The sequence below is a fragment of the Excalfactoria chinensis genome, chromosome 16, assembly GCF_039878825.1.
Source record: "Excalfactoria chinensis isolate bCotChi1 chromosome 16, bCotChi1.hap2, whole genome shotgun sequence".
NCBI lineage: Eukaryota > Metazoa > Chordata > Aves > Galliformes > Phasianidae > Excalfactoria > Excalfactoria chinensis.
This window is the reverse complement of record NC_092840.1, coordinates 11,342,245-11,366,647: the sequence shown is the minus strand read 5'-3', so window position 1 is coordinate 11,366,647 and position 24,403 is coordinate 11,342,245. Positions and strand designations below refer to the sequence as shown.

The following is a 24,403-nucleotide window of genomic DNA, read 5'->3' as shown; positions in this document are numbered from 1 at the left end:
TGCATGCATGAATTGCCTTGCAACGGCCACTCAGCTGTCATTCTGTCAGGCCCATTTACAAATCGCATAACAGGTTTAATTTTGAAATCTCTCTTCCCTCCCCCCCTCCCCCTGCTTTATTTTTGCTGGAATGGATTTACAATGAAAGTATCTGAAAAGGAATAATTATCTATATGAGCAGCAGCAGCACAATGCCTGCAGAGGGGGGTGGGGCAGCAGGAGAAACGAGTCCTGAAGCCTGAAATCTCGGTTGTACATGGCTGTGTATTTACAGAGCCGGGTGTTTGTAAATACCTGTGAAGTATCTGGTGGATGTGTGCACGGCGTGATTTTGAATCGTCAGACACATGAAACCCGACCTCAGCTTTTGTGCTGTGATAAATGCCACGTTTTCAAATAGTCTCCCGCCTTATGACTGCGCTTTATATCTGAAGTCATATTAACCACGGGATTGGTTACCCAATAGAGATCCTCAGAAAGGCTTTCTGCAGCCTTTATGCTTTCTATTTTAGAAAGGAGAGCAGCCCACTCCCTGCTTTATGCAGCAGTGGACATGAAGCTCAGGCGTTTTCTATAGTCTCTGTCCATTTCTCTCAGTGAATTGAATCCAGTCAAAGGTCAAACTGGCCAGAGGCACTTTTATTGTCATGGTAACCATGACTTAATCAAACAATCCTGAGATTCCAGGTTTGTGGGAACAGGCAAAGATCTGAAGAGACTGGAATTAATCAATCAAAGGGGGCAGGGAAGAAAATCCTAAGATATATGACTTATCCTGCCAAATCTATTACTCTGCCCTTAAACACACAAGAATTATGCCTTGGACAAAGCTTCTTTTCAGACCAAATACCTCTGAATTTTATTTTCTTGTCCTTTACACCAAATTTCCTAGCATACCTCTGTCCTACAGCCATCGAGCCTAAGCCCGGATTGAACCAACAAGGAAGGAAGAGGAAAACAATTTAGGAAAGACGAAGATTATTTTGTGAAAAGCTGCTTAAAAGAAGGGAAAAAAAGAAAAAAAAAAAAAAGAAAAAGAAAAAGAAAAAGAAAAACAAGAGAAATTCTACCAACTGAATAACATTTGATTTGGAAAGCAGTTTAAGCTTGTTAGTAGCTGTCTAGTGCAGATCCACAGGCAGTAAGAGCATTTTTAAGGTGGCCTTGATTTGGGGACTTCATTCCATTTGTGCCTCATGCTGCATCTTCATGGTAGGCGAGGCTGGGGACTTGATGTTGTGCCAAGACATTCAGCAGTGCTGAGTTCATCTGAGCTCTGCTCTTTCCTGAGAGCACAGCTCCTCAGATACTGTTCTGATGCCTCTGGTGAGCACCACGGGGTGGTTGATCTGGAGCTCAGCTGGGGATTGTCTTCTGTTTTGTGTTATTTTTAAATCAGTCTGCTTTTGCCTTACCTCTTACAGGAAGGGATGGACCTGCAGCTTCTGTTCTCCTCCTCTGTCACTGTCTTGTGTTTTCCTGGGACCTAACTGCAAGCTGCACCATGTGCCATTGAACCCAGAAACTAATTATTGGCTTCTAATAAGTGTGATCCACTGCTTCGTATTCTTTCTGACCATAGAGGTGATAAATAAAGCAGTAGAATTATGTTGGTATGGCAGGAGCAGGAGGGTTTGCTGAAGGTGTGCTTGTTGTTTTCTGGTTTCAGAGGAGAATTAGCCAGAAACCTGAGATGTGTTTGCTCTTGGAGGCCTTGCAGAAATTGGTGTCTGGAGGGTGGGATTAGTTGCGCAGTGTGTCTGTGCAGGCACTTGCTCTGCAGTATGGAGTCATGTAAATGTTGAAAAGCTGTTGGCTGCTGGGCCATGCTGGGAGCTTGCTTTTGTATCCATGCATAGAGATCTTCATCTTCCCACCCTGCTCTCAAATGCCAGGCAGGCTGAGAGGCAACTGCCTGTTTTCTGATGGCTGCTTGGTCCCGGGGAGATTGCTGCTGAAATTTTGCTATATTTGTGTTATATGAGGAATGTGGGTAACTTCTTGCAAACCCCAAACCTAACTATTTCAATGGCAATCAGAGCTTGAAAAGAGACGAACAAACAAACACACCAAACCAAACCAAAACAAACACCTCTTTTCTCACTGCTATGTGATCTGGGACTCACCTGCAGAGGTAGTTGTTTGTGGTTAAAATACACGGAGGAAACTGTGTTGTAGAGCATAGCATATGGACAGAACTTCATAGAGGTTCAAACACTCTCCAAAGGGTATTTTGTTGTGTTTTGATAGATAAATCTTCTTCATTTCTTGTCCAGTGTGTCAAGGCATCTTTAAAGACCAGGGCAAAGAGCAATGATGATAGAGATGAATCTCCTCCTGCACAAGTTCTGGGCACCCTCTCTATCACAAGTGCTGGGAGCACCAGGCACTCAGCACTGCTGAGAAAGAAGCCTAAAATCCTCTTTTCTCCTAAATCTGTTGATCCTCTCAGGTCAAGGCTGAGGAAATTGGTGAGATGAGGGACTGTGGGCAGGTTATGCACAGAGCCAGCACTGCACATGACCTGCACTGAAATGAAACACAAGCCTGGGAGGTAAAAAGCACTGTAAAACTCCATCGCCTTTGCAAAAACACACTCTGAGTTAGCTTTAACACTAAGTACCACGGTTCCTGAATGCTACCTTTAAAGGCTAGCATTTAAACTGTAGGAACAGCCAGGGGCGAAAAGAGGCCCATTTCAGTTTGATATGTAGAGGTCCTGCAGAAAGCCAGACTGGGGGGTCTCAGAGTTCTCTGTGCTTTCCTTCCCTCCTGAGCCTGGGATGGCTTTGAGGCCCACATGGAGCTGTGTGCCAGTATCCTTTTTTTTCTCCCTGTACTGCAGTAAATTAGCCATTTCCAAAGGGATCAAGCAGGGGAGTGTTCTCCATCCCTGACTTGCATGCCACACAGGGCTGCTCTGCAGAAAGGAATGGACAGCAGAAAGACTTTGGTGCATGGAGAGAAGAGAAATGCCTCTGACAGGAGTTCCCGGCTTTCTTTGCTGTCGGCTCATCTCTGCATGTTTGCTCCAAGGCAAGGGGACCCATGGGACAGACAGAGTGACCGGGACAGATGTTTGCTTCAGATCTGAGTATCTTTACCTGGGACCTTGCTTTGCATGCAGGGGTGAGCAGGACACCTGCCTTCCCTGTCCAACAGCTCACTATGATGAGCAGCAGAATTTTCCCGTTTCCCAGTCTTTGGAGCAGGCACAGGACTGGTGCTTACTGCCGAGCGCACTTCCTAGCAGAGTCAGCCCTTGTCCTGGTCAACATATGAGGTGTTACTGCAATACAAATAGCAGGACTGTCCTGGTGTGCAATGAATGTTTAGCTTGTAGAGATATGAGAACGCTCTGCGGACTTTACCCCACACTGTAATCAAAGGAGTTTATTCCAGACTAAGCCTTTCTGCTAGCTGCTGCTTTCTACTCTATTATCTGCTCCGATAGCAACAATATTAATAGCAGGAACCTTCCTTGCAAAGAAACAATTGCAGCTACAATGTGGCTCCCATTGCACTTCTCATTGGCAGTGCTATCACTCTGTGCAAGAAAACACTTCCAGGTTTACTCCAGTGGTTACAGTTAATGGAGATCTCCGTTCATTTATCCTGCATCAGCATAAACAGCCCTATCTGTGGGTGGTGCCCGCTGTCAGCTTCCACCCTTTAAAACAATGCTAGAACTTCCCTGTGCTCAGAGGTATGAACCAAGGCCTGCAATACTTTCTAGACAAGAGCAAGGCCGAACGTGACTCTTGAGGAACAGAAGAACCAGCAGGGAATGTGGGTGTTTCTCTTTCAGATCTTGGGCTGGCAGAGGGAAGCTCTCCTTCCCTGCTTCTCTCGCATCTGCCTGGGAATCCATCTGCTCTGTGGGAGGGCCTTAGGTGGAGAAATATTACTTTGTTAATGTCTTGAAATAGTCAGAGCACAGTCGCTTCTGCAGTTTCCTACTCAAACAAGGCTGCAGTGTTGATCAGCATTGAGCTCAGCCTTTCTCCACATCTTGTTCAGCTTCTACTGGAGCCTTTTATTCATCTGTGGGTATGCAGCACATACAGCTCTTGAGAAAACATTGAATTTCTCTCAGAGTATTTCCCTTTCCTCCACTGGCTTTGCACTGACTTTCACGATCTTGTTTCACTAAATACGATCTGCATTTTTCTAATATTTTTCTTCTCTCAGCTTCCCATTCCATGTGGTCTCACTTGAGTCTTGGTTTAGCTATGGTAAGTTCTTTTGTTTTCCTATTCATCTTATCTTCATAGCCATGTTTATTTTGCTAAAGACAGGCAAAAATTTCTTATTACTACAGAGCTGATGCAGAAAGCTAGAAAATTCTTCTCAGCGGTCCCAAGTCAGTCAGCTCCCACACAAGCGGAGCTGTGCACACACAGCGCACACGGCTGGACTGGGGCTTTTTTCTCAGTGCGGTTCTGCACTGTGTTTGAGCTGCAGCGATGGGATGCTGAGCTACCAGGCTTCTTTTAGTCCACGACATCCTGAAAAACAATACAGTTATGAACTGTCTTGAAAGGCTACCATGACTTGTGGAGACATAGAAGGCTCGTTTCCCGTGCAGTTGTGACTGGTGTATTTCAGCTTTTGTGGGGGCTGAGAATGTTTCCCTCTCCTGCATAGTCACACTGTTATGACAGAGAAGCTAACGGGGCCAATTACCCACCCTGTGATGTTGTTTATAAAGCAATTAGAACTGACAGTGTGATTCAAACCAAGAAGTTACTACTTTTTGTCTTGGAGCGGAAAGAGTGACTGTTTGCAGATGAATATGCACCAGATCTACAATGGGAATAATTTCCTCCCCCACTGTATGATCTCCTTTACTTCATTACTGGCTGGAGGTATGTAGGTGCATAGTGCTGTTTTGCTCTTTGGTTTTTTGCGTGTGAATTAATGCTTGTAGCTAATAGCTGTAAAGTTACAAACGGACTATTACTTTTTATAGCCTTTTAGCAGACTCAGCCTAATGGAGCAAAACTGTTAACAAATTAAGATACTTTTGGCAGGGTTTCGAGCAGGAATCATAACCCAGGAGTCACCATTCAGAGCTGGGATGCAAAGATCTCTGCAGAACCTGTCTGCTACCAGCCCTGTGCTGAGGTACCACAGCAAAACAGTTAAGGCAACAGTTTCTTGTTCTCTCTGAAATTTTCAGAGCAAGGAACTGACTTTCTTTAGTATTAACAACAAGCTTGTCGTCTGGAGTGCCACCAGATACAAAACAGTAATGATAGTTAAAGAAAGCACGAGGGGCCTTTAGGTGGACAAATATGATTTGCAGCAATGCAGGTATCTCAGGCACCGTAAGACCCCGAGGCCACAGGAACATCTGATCTGCAGGCAGTCTTGAGGCCATGGGCAAAACATCAGCACAGAACTGCAGCGCTGGGTGTCTGAGCAAGAAAGGAGCAGGCTGTAAGGATGGCTATAAGGACTGCCAGATGTGCTCTAGCAGGCACCCTGCAGCAGCCTGACACTTCGTGGGCCTTCTGGGGGAAGTGAATGCCTTTGGCTGCTGGTTTTTTAGTGCTGAGGTAGAGGTGGCTGAGCCAGGGCTGGACGTGTGCTGCAGTTAACGTGGAGCAGCTGTGTGCCTCCAAGTTTTCTGCCTTCCTACCTCCAACTTTCAACCCTATAATTCTGCTCCTTTCTGGGGATTTCTGTAGTGTTTAGTACCTTCTACCTCCATCTTAAAGCAAATCTCTAGCCTTTTCTTGTTGTGGAGCTGACTGATGGGGCACTCAAGTGTGACACTGCTTTGTTCTTCATTCGAGTTTTGTTCAACTCAACACTATGTGGTAGTAAGAAAGATGGGACATAAGCCTTGAAACCTCAGCATAAGCTGTAGACCCCAGGCTTTTTTTTTTCCCCTGTGCATTCTTATCATGGGAGCTTGTAGACTGTAAGTAGCATCACACCAGGCACCTGCATGTGTTTCTGGCAGGGACTTCAGCCTATGGCACCAGCTCTCCAGTTGCTGTGCTAAGTATTAACTCACAAAGCCCAGGTAGTAACATTCAGACTTAATTCTGTTCATTTTTTTCTCTTATATCAAACCTTCTCCTCCTCCCCAGGCTTGCTAAAACTTACTGCAGTGTCACGTGAAGGCTTGTTCTCCTTGTGCTTTGTGATATTCCACTAAGAACATTCAATTTTACAATTCTAACATAATATTTTCCCCACCGGTGTAAAATGTGTCTACATCAAAAGCTTATTGAGAGTGCAATAAAAATTATGACCCCCACAATTCTGCTATTAATATAAAGAGACAGAGCCAAGAAAACTCCCTGATCCTTCTTACGCATCTGCTGCAGCACGATACAAGAGCAGGACATCTTAAGTCAGTTTAATCCCTTCTTTTCATCCCCTAGCAATATATGTTGGCCCGTGAGGGTAACATGAACTAAAACTTTAATTTATTGATATGCGATAGTGATAATGTCAAAAGAAGAATATATAAAAACCCACACAGAAAAGGATTACGCCGTGCAGAAAGGAAAGCCTAGAGCTAATATTTAATACTGTAAAACAGAGCCAAAAATAACTTCTCATCCAAGGAGCAAAAGCGGGAGAAGTGTAAGGGATTGAGATGCAGAGCCCAGAGAGCAGCCCTGAGCCAGAGCCGCTTCTGTGGGAACCTGTGGAGGTCACAGGCTGGGGGTGGTGGCTGTCGGGCGGTGACCAAAGGCCCAGGTGTCGGCTTCTCAACATCAGGCTCTCACAGCTCCAGGAACCCACACACCAGACTCCGAGCAGCAGGCACAGGTGGCACACGTGGAGAGCAGGCTGTGTCCGCTGTGCAGTGAGCGGGGAGCCTCGTGGCTCAGCATTTCAGGAGGTGAAGCGTGAAACCAACTGTTCACTTCAGCTAAACTGTTCACTTAAGCTTGGATGATTAAAATCCCACCTGTAGCCAATATAACCTGCAGCCTTAGAAGGCATACAGGCACATCAGCGTTCCACGAGCTTCGCCTTGAAGAGCAATTTGTCCTATAGTCTTAAACCAGTAATGCTCTTGGGAGTGGAAAATGTTTCAGCCTCCAAGAGGCTGGTAGGTTTCAAACACTTTCTAGTTTGCTTTCCTGCCACTTCCCTAAAAGGAAGAACAGGGGAGGAGGGAACAGATGTGGAAGAATAAATCCCAGTACTTTCCCAGCATTACTAAGTGTGCAAGTGCAGCCCCTCTTAGAAGGGCAGAACTTGCTTGAGGATAGCTGGGTCTGCAAGAGGAAGGTCTGCAAAGTGCTGTGCATGCGGGGTGTCAGGCAGGTCCTGGTGTGGCTGTCACTGGCCTTTGGCCTTGGTTCAGGTTCCGAGCAAAGTGTGAACTTCAGACCAAAATGACTTCTGGGATTCCTTCTGAATGATGCCAATGGCGGAGCTGAAAATATAACTGTAAATGTCGGTAAAGATTGGACTCCTAAGCTGCAGCAAAGTACTGGATCTTAGACCAGAAGAAGAGTGGCACATCCTCAGAGGAGCAAGTGCTGGGGGCTATGCAGAAAGCATTCATGACATGGGTATCTATGGAGAGATGTTCCACGGCCTCATGGACCAAAGGAACGTGAGGCTGGAGGCAGATAAGTGAGTCTCACTAGTACTAAGTTTATCCAACATTTACATCAGTGTGTGCTCAGCTGACTTCTGCTCTGCAGATAGGTAAGTGGAGGAAAATAAATCAAAGAAGAATCTGGCTTGCACGAGCGCTTCTATATTTCTGTGGTTTTGAGTATCTCCTTGTATTGCAACAGTCGGACAGAGGAGCACGGTGGAAGGAGGAAAAAGAGGAGTGAAAGAAAAATGAAGAAAAATGCCACTCTGTGCAGTACAAATGGTTCTTCCCTGGGCTGAAGAGGGCAGAGGGAAAGAACTACGGAAAATGTTCATCGGATGTTCATCAGCAGTTGAAAGGCAAACCTGAAAGGAGCTGAGAGGAAACAGGAGGGAGTGATTCTGCAGTAAAGGGGGGAAGAAAAGATTAAGATCTGGCCTAGATACAAAAGTTGCTCCTATCCTGCCCCTCATTTGCTGGGTCAGGAGAGGTAATGAGAAGAGCAAGGTGTTTCAAGCAGTGCTATGGAACACCTCCTAGGATCCAAGCCCGGCTCTGTGCTAACAGCAGGATCCTGCTGCCTGCCTGTGTGCCGCCGGGAAGTGCTTTGTTCGGTGTGTCCCCAGTGCTCAGTAGCACTCAACACCAGGTAAAAGCCAAGAGGTGGAGGATGATGCATGTGGAGCGACAGGTGAGGTTTAGGTAGCCCCATGAGTGACTTGGTTTTGCTCAGCGTTTGGCTTTGCAGCAACACCTGAGCTCCCACTGCATGTAGGAACTGATCTTCCTTGCATTCGCTTTCCCCTGCCCTGGGAAGGTTCAGGCTCTTGCTCTGTGCACCTCAAAATAAGTGCCTGTAGCTTGGCTGCACAGCCTGCCAGCAGATGGGGGGGATCTGAGAATATGGAGGATGTGTTAGGAAAAGCAGTAGAACAGAGCTAGGAGTAATGAAATGAGGTCGGAAAAGGAAGAGTCACCTGGGAAGTGTGCTGGAAGGTCACTGAGGCACAGCCTGCTGGGGTAAACGTCAGCCTTCCTGTGAGTCCATTCATAAATTCTGATCTGTGTGCTTCTAAAGCTTCGTAGTGGTGACAGCTGTTGGCTCACCTGTCAGCTCCCGGTGCTTCCAGGTTCCTTTCTTGCCTGTTCTGACAGGACCCCTACAACAAGGCTTCCTTAAACTGACAAGTTAAGTCTGCGTTCCCACATGATCCGTGCCAGCAAGGCTTGCTCTCTGTGCTGCTCATTCACCAGAAATTTGACAAAAATATTTCTTGCTTGAAATGCAAGCTATCTTACTGGAATGTCGATGTTTTATATATATGCGTGTGTGTGTTTGTATGCGTGTGTGTTTATATTTGTATCCTGGACTTGGATCAGATTTTATAAAGCACCCAAAGCGATTGCCAAAACCTAGTTTGATTTTCTTAGAAGTGACTTGGGCATCTCAGCCCACGTGAATGTGGGTCCATTTAAATTCTGGGCAAGGTCTGGGTCACACATTCCTCCAGCCTGGCCTGGCTCCCTGCTGGTAACTGGATCCAGAGCTTTGTACTGAAGCTCTCCAATGTGAGCTGTGAAGGAAGAACACCCACGTGGACTCTGTTGATAAAAACCTTTGTGTCCCTGAGTGAGATAATTAAGTAATGTGAGGGAGGTTTGTGGAAAAGCATGTTTGACATTTGTTTTTTACTGACCAAGAACACAAAAATGGTGCATGTAACATGAAAACCAAAGTTTTACCTGCTGTCTTTCCTAAACGAGGCACACGATGCTTTTTTTTCCACTCCGCTGTTTGAGAAAACATTGATTTGATCCACTGAAGTGAAGAATGCCCACAGAATGAAACTCTTTTTTTTGGTAGTGACGACCTTGCGCAGATTAGAGCAGCGAGGTAAGAAATCCAGCAAGTACTTATCAAAGGCTTCTAAGACAGTGCAAACTCTATCGAGTTCAAAAGTGAGAGACTTTTTGTCTTCATACAACTGACAGGGTTATAACGTTTCAAGAATGCCAGGAATCCATGTGGCTGTTCCATTAAACACCTCTGATTAGTCAACGTGCTGATAAACTTTAAGAGTCAGAGGTCAGAGCTGTGGAGCCGAAGGTACCCCAGGTATCTCAACACGTCTCCAGGATCCCCCGGCCCCTTTTCCAGTTAACCCCTTCCATCACTGCGCCATGGAGGCCTCAAGCAGAGCGTCTCTGCCACAGCACCTCCCAGAGTGCTGCAGAGATGGTAGGAGTTATTTTGAAAACTGAGGAAAAATGACCTCAGGAGCTTCCCATGGAAATGCTCTGGACAGCTGCCTGCTCTTTGATTTCAGCCCCAGCTCCTCGCTCATATTTGTGTAGAATGCCATGTTGCCACTTGCTCGTCCAGCCCCTCTCTCATCAGCTTCAGGTGATACAATGATGGCAGCAGGCTGTGTGTTCAAATACCTCTGGAGCTATCAAATTGCAAAGAGGAATGCAATTTCAAAATGCTCAGACCAGAGCAGCCGCAGCGCCCTGCCACCGTGTGCAGCTCTATGCTTTGTTCACATCTCCTCCTAGCAGCCACAGCTCTGCTCCCACCGAGTGCTGCAACAAGCAGGAACAATTGGGAAATCCAGCAAACACGGACCCTGTGCCCGACTGCTGCTCTGTGGGACGTTGGTTTATCAGGAGGATCCCGGGAAGCAGAGTTATCCCAGCAGCGTCCCAGACCACTTTTTCAGGCCCTTGCCCCAACATGCAAGCCCATCCCAATGTAGCATGGGTGCTGCTTTGTCTCTGTCTCCCAGATGGCAGCTCAGGGCTCCGAGTTTAACCGCTCCTGCAACATATGGCTTTTCATCCCACACTCCAGTTATGAGCTGCTGGAGGTACTTGAGGATTCGTCAGTGTGACCCCATCAGCTTCTTTGAAAATCAATAAGAAAATGCTGAGGAATGCAAAGGAAGCAGGAGCAGTCGAAGTACAGACAGGTGATGTCCTGTAATGGCTGTAATGATTCTGAAACACGCAAGGTCACAGACAATTAGGAACCTAATTCTCCCTTGAAAGAGTCTGTCAAGTTACTTCCCTACCTCAGAAACAGTTGCCGATTGATGTTATTTCTGGGCTAACAGACTCATTGGAGGTAGTCTGAATGGGAGGTGTGTGGCCATGCTGTCCAGGTGGGGTTAGGTAGTCACAGCTGGAGAGTAAAACTTGAGTAAAAAGGGTTTTCATTGCCACAGTAATGATCTTAATAGGGCCTGATTCACAGAGCTGCCAGCTCCTTCCTCTCTACAGCATTTCTACCCACTTGTGTTCTTTTCTATTTTACTTCATTTTTACTTCTAATTGTCCCACGGGGACTGAGCCGGCTCCTTCCTTGCTGCTGTGTGTGCCCACTGCTGGCTGCAGGGCTGCTGGAGCTCACGGCAAGGGAGTCGTGGTGTGGGTCCAGAGCCACAGCAGCATCCAAACAGTGGAGATGAAATGTGGACTTCAGCACAAGCATGGAAGTTAGATCGAAATGTATGACAGCACCGACTCACAGCTCAAAGGCCAGGGCCACAACCAGTGAAACAGCAACCCCACAGCTCCAAGGCAGAAATCTGTTATTAGGGCAGACAGCAGCCACAGGCAGAACAAGGAAGAGGCTTTGAGGGCCTCTTACCTGGAAAAAAAACCTGCTGATGAACGAGGTTCTGAGAGCGTTCTGGTTATAAGGTGTCTTAGTTTTATTCTAAGGCTGCCTCTTCAGCTTTTCACAGCTACTGCAACCTGGGCAAGGGCCTGAATGTGAGGGGGGACCGGTGATTTCTCCTGAGCAAAGAGCTGCGCAGCTATGGTTCCTTGGGTCATTCTGACTTCAGGGGGTGGGACAGAGAAAGGATGCAAGAAAGGCTGGAAGGTAACAATGCAGTGATGTTTTCAAGGTCCTGAATCCTGCCCCAGCCTGGACGGAGTGGGACGTAGAACTCAGGCAAAAATGAGCTTTTGGTTTGCTCCAAGTGGGGTCAGCTGGCAGAGCTCTTGGTACTGAGGGTTCAACCCGACTCAGAGCAGAAATCCCAATTTCTAAACCAAGATTCTACGATATGTTGTGTGTGTGTTCAGGAAGTAAGAATATCCTATTGCAGCCAGCATCCACCTTCTTCCTTCTCCTCTCCCTTCTATTATACTTTTATTATTGTTGTGATGTATTTATTGTAAGACACACATAACTTTTGCTTCAACCCAAAGCATTTTGAGAGCTCTTATTTCTTTGTATGCAGTCGACTCTATCTCCCGTTTCCCATCTCTGCTGTATCTGGAGATCGGAGATCGAGATTCAGGCACGTTTTTGTGGCCTCAAAGTTCTTTATTAGTCCCAAAAAAAGAAGGAAAACTGTTGTTTCATCACCCGCATTTCCATCATTTCTGGTGCCTGTGGCATCTTTCCAGATGTGTTTCTGCCTGCCTGATCCTCCTGTCGATACTTATTAATTTAATGACTGTCTCCTCGAGTGTGTTTGGAAACAAACAGGGCAAAGTTACCCTAAGGTCAGGAATGAGCCAAGAGAAGTTAAAATAGGAGTGACGATGCTGTCCCTAACGGCTGGTACTTCTGCAGCTTTTCCTGCCTTGCCCTTACAATGAGCTTTACGGACAGCTCTGTTGAACGCCCCCGAACAGAGGGGAGCCGCTGCCCGAGCCCGGAGCTCCAGGCACCGAGACGTTATGACCGAGGTCGCTGAGAGAAGCGGAGCCCGAGGCTCCGGGCACGGGACAAGCTCTGCCGATGCGGCGCGGATGTGAGGACGGGGCTTCGCTGCTGAAAAACCATCTGCTGAACCCACGGGAATAAGCGGCGCCGTAAAGCACGGGGCTGCACGGGCGAGGACAGGGCGGTCCCGGCACGCAGGTAGTTTCCGGGCTGCGTCCCGGCTGAGGCGGGCGCCGGCTCCGACCCCTCCCCGACCGGCCCCGGCCGAGCAGCGCCTCACCCCGCGCCGCCACCGCTCCCTGGCGGGGAAGCGCTCCGCTCCGCAGCGCAGCGGGACGAGGCCCCGCCCGCCGGCTCGTGCCATCCCTGCCGGCTCGTGCCAGCTGGCACCGACCGCTCCCGCTGTTCCGCAGCTGCCAAAGGGCGGCAGGCAGTGCGGAGCGCCGCTCATTAACAGCTCGCAGCTGAGTCCAGTCCCGTCACTAATCGAACTGAAGGTCAATCCGTTCCTTCCGTTCCGGTCTCGTGGTGGTGCCGCACGTTCCGCCGCGGGCCGCTCCCCTCTGCGCGCTGCCCTCCCGATCCCGAGAGGCGAGGCCGCATCTCGCCGTTACTCCTCCACACCGGCAGGGGGCGCCGGCGCAGCGGGCGGGGCGGAAGGTGTCGCGGCGTCCCTCTGCTTCCGGCTCCGCGCCCCGGAAGTGCAAGCGGGGCCATGGCGGCTCTCTGAGGTGCGGGGCTGGGCGGCGTTTCGGCCCGGCGCGGAGCTCCGGCGCGGCTCCTCGCAGCGTCCGTCCCACCCGCGGCTCCTCGCAGCGTCCGTCCCACCCGCGGCTCAGCCGGTTCCTCGGGCCGCCCGCAGAAGCCGCTTCCCGCTGTGGAGCCGCGGGTTCTGGCTGCGCGCTCGTCGCTGCCGCGGTCCGTCCCTCCGCCGGGAGGTTCTCGGCCTCGATCCGCGCTTGGCGGCGGCGCACGATCCGGCACGGCGCCCGTCGGCAGCCGCCATGAGGAGCGTGCTGATGGTGGCCGAGAAGCCGTCCCTGGCGCAGTCCATCGCCAAGATCCTCTCCAGGGGTACGAGCGGGAGCGGGGCGGTCCCGGCCTGTCGTGGCGGTGGGGGGTTGGAGGCGCCCGGCTGAGGAAATGGGCGCGCGGAGCTGAACGGAGCCGGGCTGTGTGAGCAGCGCTTGGGAGCTGGGCGGGGGAAGCGAGGTCAGCAGGGAGCTGGGCGGCGCTCGGTTGTCTGTGGGGCGGCGGGCACCGGAACGGCGGGTTGGGGCAGCATTCCTGAAATAACGGAGCGGCTGTCACGGGTTGGATTCGTTTGGTTTGTTCTGTTCGTTCCGATCTGCTGGTGCTTCTTCCACTCGAGAACAATAAAATCTGTTTTTGTTACCTCTGGGAGCCAGATCTAGTGCCTGTTTAGTGCCTGCTTTAGTGCCTGCAACCCTGTCTGTGGCAGGGACGCTTAACAAGATCATCTTTGAGGCTCTTTCCAACCCAAGCTGTTCTGTGATTCTCTTTGGTAAGGTTATAGTGTGTGTTAGAACATACACTTTCTGGACAATGCCAGTCACGTAGTGAGTTGGTGTCTGGGATTTCTGAAGCTATGGTAAATATTCTATAAATGCTGTTGGTAACAGCAAACCGATTGTATTTGCTTAGGGATCTCTTGGAGCTTAATAATCCCTGAGCTCCCTTCCAACACAAGTCATTCTGTGATTCTGGTGGGGGAAGATAAAGGAGATTCTGGGTAGTTTCAACTGAAAATAAAACACAATAGAAAAAGTTTAAAGTGATAATGGGGCCAAAACCTTGATCAAAGAGTTAGAATTTCATGGTCAGGAAGATCCTAGTTGTCCGGTCTAGAGAAAAGGGGGTGTCATTAGGAAAGAATGATGATTTTTTGCTAGTTTTTTTTCCGTTACTTCTTAATTTGTATTTTGTTGTTAATTTTGGTCTTGCAGGAAACATGTCCTCTCGCAAGGGGCTGAATGGTGCGTGCTCTGTGCATGAGTACACAGGATCCTTTATAGGGCAGAGTGCCCATTTCAAGATGACATCTGTGTGTGGGCATGTCATGACTTTGGATTTCATAGGTATTTCTTTGTTAAATGCTTTAACTGTTATGTCTTGTAAAACTTTCAAGGACTTATTTCCACGTATGATGTTTTCTTCAGGAAAAACATTAAAGGGAAGTAGAGAGGAAGGATATTCTCTAAAGCACCGTACTATGGGACTGCAAAATAGGGATGTGCTCAGGCTGATGTGCAATGAAACCTGTCACCAACTCGCTTTGAAGTCAAAGTAATGTTCTGGGGTTTTTAATGTTGATTTACAGCTCTACTTTAATGCATTTCTGCTTTTCAGGAAAATATAACAGCTGGGACAAGGTGGATCCAGCAGAACTTTTTAGCAAAGCTCCCACAGAAAAGAAGGAAGCTAATCCCAAACTGACCATGGTGAAGTTTTTGCAGGTATTCTTTCTTGAGAAATGTATTTGAGATTCGTGTCAAAACAGACAATCTGTACGTGTATTGGATACGTGTATTGGGTACATGTTTGGCTTCTAGCAGCACACAGAAGGTCTGGCCTGTAAATGGCTCCTTCAGGATGTCTCAGTCTTTTCTCACGTGCATCTCTCTGGGACGAAAGCAATGGTTTGGATCCTTTTTCAAAATGATATGCTTTCTTGAAAGAAGGTGTTTGGTGTAAGACTGATTCCTGTTGGATAACTTCAGACTTCCTGGCATCTTTATGAGCCAGAAAAGTGGTTCTTGATTGTGGTTTGTTTGGTTTTTTTATTCTTCTTGATTGTTTGATTTAATGATGGAAGAATTAAGACAGAGGAAGGGGAAGGGACTGGGCCCAAGGTCATGCATACAGTGTGGGGCAGGACTTCAGGAGCTGTAGAGCCATCCATGCTGATATATGTATTTTTTTGAGATCCTACAGAAAGGATGTAGGCAAACTTTTGGTTACGTGAAGCACAGCTTTCTTCTCCCTTAAACCATTGTATAGTTACATGCTGTTTCCTTTTTACTTTTGCTTTCTTATTCCAACTCCTTTTTGCACCAAATAAATTGCGTCAGTCTTTAGAGCTTTAAGACAGAAACAAAAACTATACAGTTATAGAAGAGATTCTTTTTTGAGTAGCTGATGATTGTGCTAATTTCTCTTACAGGTGGAGGGAAGAGGCTGCGATTGCATTGTCTTGTGGTTGGATTGTGATAAGGAGGGAGAAAACATCTGTTTTGAAGTGAGATTTCTAATACTATATTTTATTCTCTCTTGTTTAAAGAAGCACATTTTAGCAAGTATTGAAGTTTTTTAAATACCACCGCTTCATAACTGTGCCCTGGCAACCTAGGTAGAAACCGATACATTTTCATCAGATATTCACAGTGTTGCTGCAGCTATGGGGGTGAAACTCTTTGCTCTGAGCTAAGAATAGTGTTTCACTTTCAGCAGTTGCTGCTTGATATATAAATCTTTCAATTTTTTCTAATTCTTAGTATGCTTCTGAGTGTACAAATCCTGTCCTTATCAGTTAATGTGATGGCATGGCATCTTTCTGGATGAAGAACACAGTTACACGTCAGCAGATGTTTTGTGGGGAGGGTTTGTTTGTTTTTTTCTCCAGAGTAAAGAACTGACTTAAGCCCTCAGCTTTCAGTTACTTACAAAATCTGCTTCTGATCCTCCTTAGGTTCTTGATGCTGTTCTTCCTGTTATGAACAAACTTCCTAGCACTGAAAGGACGATTTATAGAGCTAAATTCAGTTCTATTACTGACACAGACATCTGCAATGCCATGAATCATTTGGGAGAACCCAATCGCAATGAAGCCCTTTCAGTGGATGCCCGCCAGGAGCTGGATCTCAGAATTGGCTGCGCATTTACAAGGTAACAGCATAGATTGCAGATCTGTCTAAGTTCCTGAAAGTTGCTGCTTTGCATGGGAATGAGGATATTCGTGTACTTGATGCTTTATTTGATCTTTTCCTTAAGGTTTCAGACTAAGTACTTTCAGGGGAAATATGGAAACTTAGACAGCTCCCTCATCTCCTTTGGGCCATGTCAAACACCAACGCTTGGTTTCTGTGTTGAAAGGCACGACAAAATCCAGTCATTCAAGCCTGAGACTTACTGGGTGCTGCAAGCTAAAGTAAGTTATGTGTTATTTGCTTGATTAAAACATGTTTTCCTTCTTATATAGTAAGAAATGGACTTAACGCTTTCATTTGGTCCATTCATAAATTTGTAGCTGCTGACAAGAATTCACATTGCCTACAGTTTACTCATCTATTTTCATTCAGTTCACATGTGTGTCACCACTCTCTCTGAATAGATTTGAGGATGTTGGTTCTGTGTTCAAGTGGTTATTGTATTCTGCTTGTAAGAATCCTTCAGTGCTAACCATCTAAGCTTAGACTGAGCCAGAAAGACTACTTAAAATGGCCTGTTATTGTTCCCTGGGGTCCTTGGACCAACTATGGTGTTAATTTGAATCCAAGAATTAATTTGTCTGCCAGCGAGCATCGGCATTGCTGAGTATTGGAATTCTGAAGCAAATGAAATGTTCACTGTGTTGGCATCGAGTCTTCTGAATGCTTTGGCAGCTCACGGCAGTTTTTATAGCCTTGCTGCTGTTCAAACTTGGAGCGCAAACCAACATGGTTTTACTGTTTGTGATGACAAGGATTGTGTAAATAAATAGGAGATAGATGGTAAAAAGTTGCCATTTTTAGATTTTAAAATTTCAAAAGAAAAAAAAGTTGAAATCCAGTGTCTACTCTCATGTGTTTTCTGCTGTATCTCCTTTATATGCGTCATGCTTGGAAGTATTTGGTTCCTGTTTTCAGGGTGTTTCATGCACACACATTGATTAGTTCATATTTACTTTTGTAGGTGGGACTTGGATTGTGGCTCACATACGCTTTATTTTTAATGCAAAGAATTAATTTTGCTAAGTCAAAATGTTAAACTTTGAATTTCTGCCCATTTTGCCTTTGTTATTCCAAGTATTAGAAATAAGCACAGTATTTCAGTTAACTGCAAGAATAATTCCAGTCATCCTCCTGGCCCCAGAACTCAAATTACTCTCTTTCTCAAAAGCCACTGGAAAATAAGTACAGCTGCATGCTTGGAGCGCTTGTCTATTACTAGGGTTTACTTGCTGGATTATTGAAGTGCATTCTGCACTTTTAGTAATAGTACTGGTGGGAATTAATTTGTTGTTGTTTGTTTTTGATCCTACAGGTGAACCCTGAAAAGGAAAGTTCTCTCACTTTGCATTGGGACAGAGTGCGGGTATTTGATCGTGAGATCGCTCAAATGTTCCTAAATATAACAAAGGCTGCAAAAGAAGCAAAGGTAGAAGTATTTACTTAGGTGTTGGTAGAGCTTATTTCACATAAAGGAAATACTACTCAATAGTTCATCTACTGCATATTGGGTTTTTTTGAGCCTTCTTTTGGCAAAGAAGGTTAAGAAATATAATCCTTATCTTTTTATTCCATTTAACTTTGTGTAAATGATAAGTAAAAGGCAAAAGGTTCTTGCTTGTAGTTTGTGTTATGTTAGTATGGTCATCTCAACAGAAGCCCCTGCTGAACTTGCTGAGAAGCACAGTTCAGAACTCTCCAAGCAGTTACCAAACTTCAAAACTTTTACTGGAAAAATGCTATTTTCTAGGTAGAATCTGTGAGTAAAAAAGAGAAGGTGAAGCAGAGACCACTGGCTCTGAACACGGTAGAAATGCTACGAGTGGCCAGTGCTGCTTTAGGTACGTGTAAAAGTTTAGATTTTCACACTGATTTAGAGCAAAACACTTTGGATTCTCAGCCGAAATAATTAAACCCATATCTAATATTTTGATAAGTCTCCTCTCCCTACAGTGGATCGCTTTTGGGAAGCATGTCAAAAGTGCTGGGTCAGATCAAGGTGGTAAAAGTCTTATAGAAAGGACAAGCTGTAATTTGTCATTAGTTTAAATGTTCTGACAAGGTATGCTTTAAGACTCAGCAACCAAAGCCATCTACAGATTGCTGTGAATATGATTTTGTTCTCTCCTGTGCCATCTCAGGAATGGGTCCGCAACACGCCATGCAAATAGCAGAGCGTCTTTATACACAGGGTTATATTAGCTACCCTCGAACAGAAACTACCCATTATCCAGAAAACTTTGACTTGAAAGGATGCTTGAGACAACAAGCTAATAATCCTTACTGGGCAGAAACGGTGAGTACATAAAGCAAAACCTGTACTGTTCTACAGATGGTTCTCTAGTCTGTTTTTAGAACATCTTACTTGGTATGTCTTGATCTGTAGGTCTCTGCAAACAACAAGTATCTGTAATTGCTTTTACTTACAGATATTGTAGTTATGGATTTGATCTAAAAAAAACTTTTAACCTGATAGTAGAGACCTGCTATCTACTTCAACCTGTTTTCTCTCTTTTCCTTCACCCAGGTAAAAGCATTGCTATCAGAAGGCATCAATCGTCCAAGGAAAGGCCATGATGCAGGCGACCATCCTCCCATCACTCCAATGAAAGCTGCAACAGAAGTAGAATTAGGTATAGACAAACTAAATAGTGTTAGAACACTGTGAGGGAATCGATTCTCTGATAGAGAAGCATGTTAAGACTTTGAGTAACCATACAGCTTACTGAATGGCTATGTAAAACTTCATTGTACACAATAGGATGAAATATGTAAAGCACAAGACTGATACTTAGGGGCTAAGTTTCTGTTTATAGCATTATAACCTCTCTACTATTTGATTTCCCTAGCTATATGTTGTGATTAAGGAAACTGTATGTAGCTCTTGTCTGTGCTATGCTAGTTTGTCAGATAACGTATTTAAAAAGAAAAAGTTGAAGTTAATGTAGCGCAGGATTCTGACATGTATGATTTTATGAGTAGGAAATTTTGAAGGGGAAGCTGGATGGACTTTTCAATCCTATTTTCTCTTAGGTGCCAGTTTTCCATGTGGTTTCTGTGGAAATCTGATATCTTTTAATGCAAATTTTATGTAGTGCTGCAGGACTTGATTTGTGGAAGTAAGATATTGTTTATCCTCAGGTGGAGATTCATGGCGACTGTATGAGTACATCACTAGGCATTTTATTGCCACTGTGAGCGCTGATTGCAAGTACCTACAAACCAACATTTCTGTCAGCATTGGCCCTGAACGTTTTAACTGCGTTGGGAAAGTGGTAACTTCACCAGGTGAGACTAACCAGGCAGTAAGTAGTTAGCCACAGTTTATTATTTTACCCACTCATGCATTAAATTGATATAAAAGTGACGTTTTGGAGGCAAGTAGAATTTAAGATTTTTTTTTTTTTTTCTTTCCTGGAGCTTATTAAGATGACAAGGACTGAATCTTGGTCTTCATTTCCGTATTTATGTTATGCTGGAAAAGGATGCACTTTCCATGTAGTGGTCTCAAAGTTTTAATGCCACACTGACCGGTATAAAGACCAGCCTTTTTTTCAGACTGCAGATCCTTTGTGGTTTATGTTGCACAAGGGCTGATGGTTTTTTTCTTTAATACTTTCCTTGAGCCTCAGGAAAAGGACTGTAGTTCCCTCAGTGAAATGTTCACAGCAATCTGTCCCAGTCATCTGTTACATTAATGCAACTTAGTATTTGCACTTTCTTTTCAAGAGACTCTTCCCATTCATTTGGTAAGACTTCTGGCACTGTGCCTTTGTTTGAGGAAAGCCTTGTTTGGTTGTTTTTTCAGGTTTTTTTTTTTTCTTCATATATCAGCAGGACTCGATTTATCCACAGAACAGTTTTTATGCAGTGGGAGATCCCATCTCTTGATACAGTATTTCAAATATTGTCTGCAGGGAATGGCAAACCGCCTCTCAACTGTGATGTGCATAGTGTAGTCCATGTTAAAATTAGAAATATGCGTCTTGGCCTTTTGAAAGCTGTGAAGATAAGCTTCTCATTGTTGTGTTTACCTCCAGGCTTCACAGAAATTATGCCTTGGCAAAGCATCCCATTAGAAGAGAGCCTTCCCTGCTGTGAGAAAGGAGATCTCTTTCCAGTTGGGGAAATAAAATTGTTGGAAATGCAAACCAGTCCTCCTGACTACCTGACGGAAGCAGAACTCATCACACTGATGGAAAAGCATGGCATTGGTAGGAACTTGCTTAACATACATTATCCTGTAATATATCTACTGAGGGCAAAGGGTCTGAATCACTCCTCTAACTTGCTCTGTTGGCAATGACCTTTCACTATTCATTTGAGTAAGGCCAGTCGTGATCTCTTTCCTGTCAAAGCATCAAACAGTGCCTGTAGCACCTCTCAGTGGATGGTAGATTCTGCTTTCCCCATGTTCCATTCGTCCTGTCCTTATGCCCGGTTTCTGACCAAAGCAGAATCTTTTTGTAATTTCTCCTTGTCACTCCTGTGTCATGAAGCTATCGTGTGAAAGAATGCACCTCCACGTGTTAGGAATGGTTTCCTGTCTTTACAACTTGCTTCAGTTTTGCTGGCTTCAGTAGTCCTTAAATATTTTCTTATATAATTTATCACAGCATTATTTTTCAGTCTGACTTTCTTCCTTCAATACATTTTCATAAACATGTCCAGTCCAAACATAGTATTTTTTTTCCACTGTATTTTTCCAGAATAAGTGATTGTGAGAATAGCTGCCTTCCCATCACTAATTCCTTGGAAGAGGTGAAAGGATTAAGGTTAAAACATGTGTTTCAGACTTCTCAGAACTGCAAAGGAATGTGTGTTACTAGATATTATCCACTTATCCATTTATGTTAGAGATATTATCCACTGGAAACTGGGCATAGCAAAAAGGTATCTGTACTTTAAGCTGTCTCAGAAGTGCTATAATATGATGTAAAACCAGAGAAGTCGGAAGTTAGTAATTCAGTGAAAACTTTGGTGGATTATATTGTCTTCCTTTGTGCGGCAGGAACTGATGCAAGTATTCCAGTTCACATCAACAACATTTGCCAGCGGAACTATGTCACAGTGGAGAGTGGTCGAAGACTAAAGCCTACAAACCTTGGAATTGTTCTGGTTCACGGTTATTACAAAATAGGTCAGTTAAATGCTCTCCTCCAACTTCATCCTCTTAACCTTTTGTCCCCTTCAGTAAGTCAGGGGCTTTTGTCATCGTATCAATAATGTTTGTCTGAAAAGATACATCTAGGAAAGTATCTCTAATTCTAAAAGTCTGTAAAAATTTGAATTTATTTGATATCAGTTTATATATGGGCACTTTCTTACCTCTGTTTCTGGTCTTCTGTTTCTGCTTCTCTGTTGTTTCTGTCTCTGTTTTTTCTGGTAGATGCAGAATTAGTTCTTCCTACGATCCGCAGTGCTGTGGAGAAGCAACTCAACTTAATAGCTCTGGGTAAAGCGAATTACCACCAGGTCCTGGAGCATACCCTTGACATCTTCAAAAGGAAATTCCACTATTTTGTGGATTCTATTGCAGGTAAAACTTGTACATGTGAAATTCCCTACAACTACTTAATTGTTGTAAAGGCATTACTATGAAGTACTTACAAATGAGGTTGCTTTTAGGGGTTCAGGCTCTCTGAAAGTTGTTCCAGGACTGTTTCTTTCCAAAGGAAATAAATTCAATCATATCTCCAGAATTCCACTTAAAATTTATTTTGTGACAGTGCAGTGGTTGGTGTTGAAAAGCTTCAAACAAGCTGAAGTACTTACCCTACTGGGTTTGTGCATGCTTATTGCAAAGTAATTAAAATGTATATATAAATCCTGAACAAGGAAGCGTATTGTGAGTAAACTGCTTTAATTCCCACTGCTTCTTCACTGGTCCTGTCAGTAGCATAGTGCGAGGTTTCCTCCTGTGGGTACGAATTCAAACACAAATGGAATTCCTTCTTCTCCAGGTATGGATGAGCTGATGGAAGTGTCGTTTTCGCCCTTGGCTGCCACGGGTAAACCTCTCTCCCGCTGTGGCAAATGCCATCGTTTTATGAAGTATATTCAGGTAAGTTCACGTCCTGTTTGGATTTTAAATTTCACTTGCTGGGGAGCAGTGATTAGAAACCCTCTGAATGTTACTGAATGTGGATTCAAACGTCATTGCCAAGAAAGCGCTTCGTGGGGGGAGGGGAAAGGGCAAAGCCTGATGCAGTTTCTCTGTGCAGTGTAAGTCAGAGAGTGGTCACAGCTGGATTTCCTGCAAGTTTTGAACCCTACTGACAATACAGATGTTGTGAAGATTTGCATTCTATTTCCAGGCCAAACCAAGTCGTCTGCACTGCTCTCACTGTGATGATACCTACAGTCTCCCACAGAACGGTACGATTAAACTCTACAAAGAGTTACGTTGCCCCCTTGATGACTTCGAGCTGGTGCTGTGGTCGTCTGGATCCAGAGGAAAGAGCTACCCCCTCTGTCCGTACTGCTACAACCATCCTCCCTTCAGGGACATGAAAAAAGGTAACAACGGAATGCAGGGGGTTTGGCTCAAACGTCACTTATCTTTGTGAAAAAGTTCCCTTTGTATTTTCTTGAATATGAGAGAAGCTGCTGTTAGTGCATTTGCTGTAAGACAGAAGAGAGAGGATGATGGGCTTTGAAATACTGTTCTTAGTTCAGTGTTCCTGGAGTTTAGTGAAAGCTGCTTCTGTCAAAATAGCATTCTGGGCATGAATTCAGATACTGCAGGACTAGCCGGTTTTTTGATCCATCTTTTTCTAGAAGGGCTGATGTGGAGCATCTGGATGTGGAGCAAAACCAACTTTGCTGTTGGTTGCACAGCCGTGTCTTAAAGTGTTTAGAAAAACTCTTACTCAAAATCTGTTGTGGTTTATTCAACATTCTGTGAAGAAAATACAATATTAACTGATCCACGTGCACAGAAGGTGACCTTTCTAACATTTAATATATGGATGATCCTATCGATTAAGAATAGGCCTGAGAGGGGCAGAACTCTATTTTGATACGGGGATATAGATGGTGCGTCAGAAGTTATTGAAGGATATAAGGGGCAAAAATAGCAGTTACCATACAAACTGTGGGATCAAAAGCTATATTTAAGGTAACGCTTGGAGGCTTTGAATGAGTGGCAGGAGCTTCCTGGCACCTTTTGTGATTACTGTCTTTTAATTAAAAATGCCTTATCCTACCAGCATACAGTGTAACTGTAAGTAGCAACTGGGAGTCATATATTTAATGGAAAATGTTTGGATATATTAAGGGTTGACAAAACATACTCTGTGTACTGTACAGTGGCACTGTGTAGGAGCCATTGTTCAGCTGGGAGCAAGGGGTTATTCTGAAGATTTGAAGAGATGGGTCCCCTTTTGGAGTTATGTTCTGCTGTAAAATGGTTCAGAAGCTCAGTAACGTATTAAGCTGTGTTTCAAATCTGTGTCTCGCTTTCTGCAAACTGAGCAGAGCTGATACAGAGGGTTCCACAGTGGTTTGGTTTCACTCTTCTTCCACCAGGAATGGGCTGTAATGAATGCACCCACCCCACGTGCCAGCATTCTCTCAGCATGCTTGGAATTGGGCAGTGTGTTGAATGTGAGAATGGAGTTCTGGTGCTGGACTCAACGTCAGGTCCCAAGTGGAAGATGGCCTGCAACAAGTGCAACGTGATCGTGCATTTCTTTGAGAACGCCCACAAAGTCCGAGTGTCGCCAGAGACCTGCGAGCTGTGCGACGCCGCTCTCGTGGACGTGGATTTCAACAAAGCCAAGTCTCCTCTGCCCGGTGATGAGACGCAGCATTCAGGATGTGTGTTCTGTGACCCTGTGTTTCAAGACCTGGTGGAGCTGAAGCACGCAGCCATGAGGCACCCCATGCACCGTGGCGGGCAAGGGAAGAGGCAAGGTCGGGGAAGGGGAAAAGGGCGGAGGCCTGGAGGAAGACCCAACCCAAAGAAACCCAAGGACAAAATGGCAGCTCTGGCTGCTTATTTTGTATAACGGTCACACAATGGAGGGGAAGGAAAGAAATAAACTTCTTATAAAAGTTAGTTTCTGTTGCTGTCGTGTTTCTAATGCTGAGGTGAGCAGTGCGGGGGTGTGTGTCGTGTCTGTGGTTCTTAGTGGAAGAAGAGGAGAGCAGTTGTTCTCTGAGGGAAGTTGGTGCCAGATGGACAGGGAGCAT

The 24,403-nt window shown here is 45.3% G+C and overlaps 1 protein-coding gene across 1 annotated transcript; it reads left to right on the top strand.

Annotated features, from left to right (window-relative positions):
* The first annotated feature begins 13,067 nt into the window (after nucleotides 1-13,067).
* On the top strand, nucleotides 13,068-24,268 carry TOP3B (DNA topoisomerase III beta). The gene is made up of 17 exons (XM_072350965.1): nucleotides 13,068-13,334; nucleotides 14,228-14,359; nucleotides 14,631-14,737; nucleotides 15,445-15,519; nucleotides 15,970-16,166; nucleotides 16,272-16,428; nucleotides 17,523-17,636; nucleotides 17,958-18,048; nucleotides 18,349-18,503; nucleotides 18,735-18,840; nucleotides 19,349-19,495; nucleotides 20,248-20,421; nucleotides 21,219-21,347; nucleotides 21,597-21,746; nucleotides 22,171-22,271; nucleotides 22,525-22,726; nucleotides 23,738-24,268. Exons 1-17 carry the CDS (start codon nucleotides 13,265-13,267, stop codon nucleotides 24,217-24,219), a joined length of 2,589 nt encoding a protein of 862 aa, XP_072207066.1. The 5' UTR covers nucleotides 13,068-13,264; the 3' UTR covers nucleotides 24,220-24,268.
* The last annotated feature ends 135 nt before the right edge of the window (nucleotides 24,269-24,403 follow it).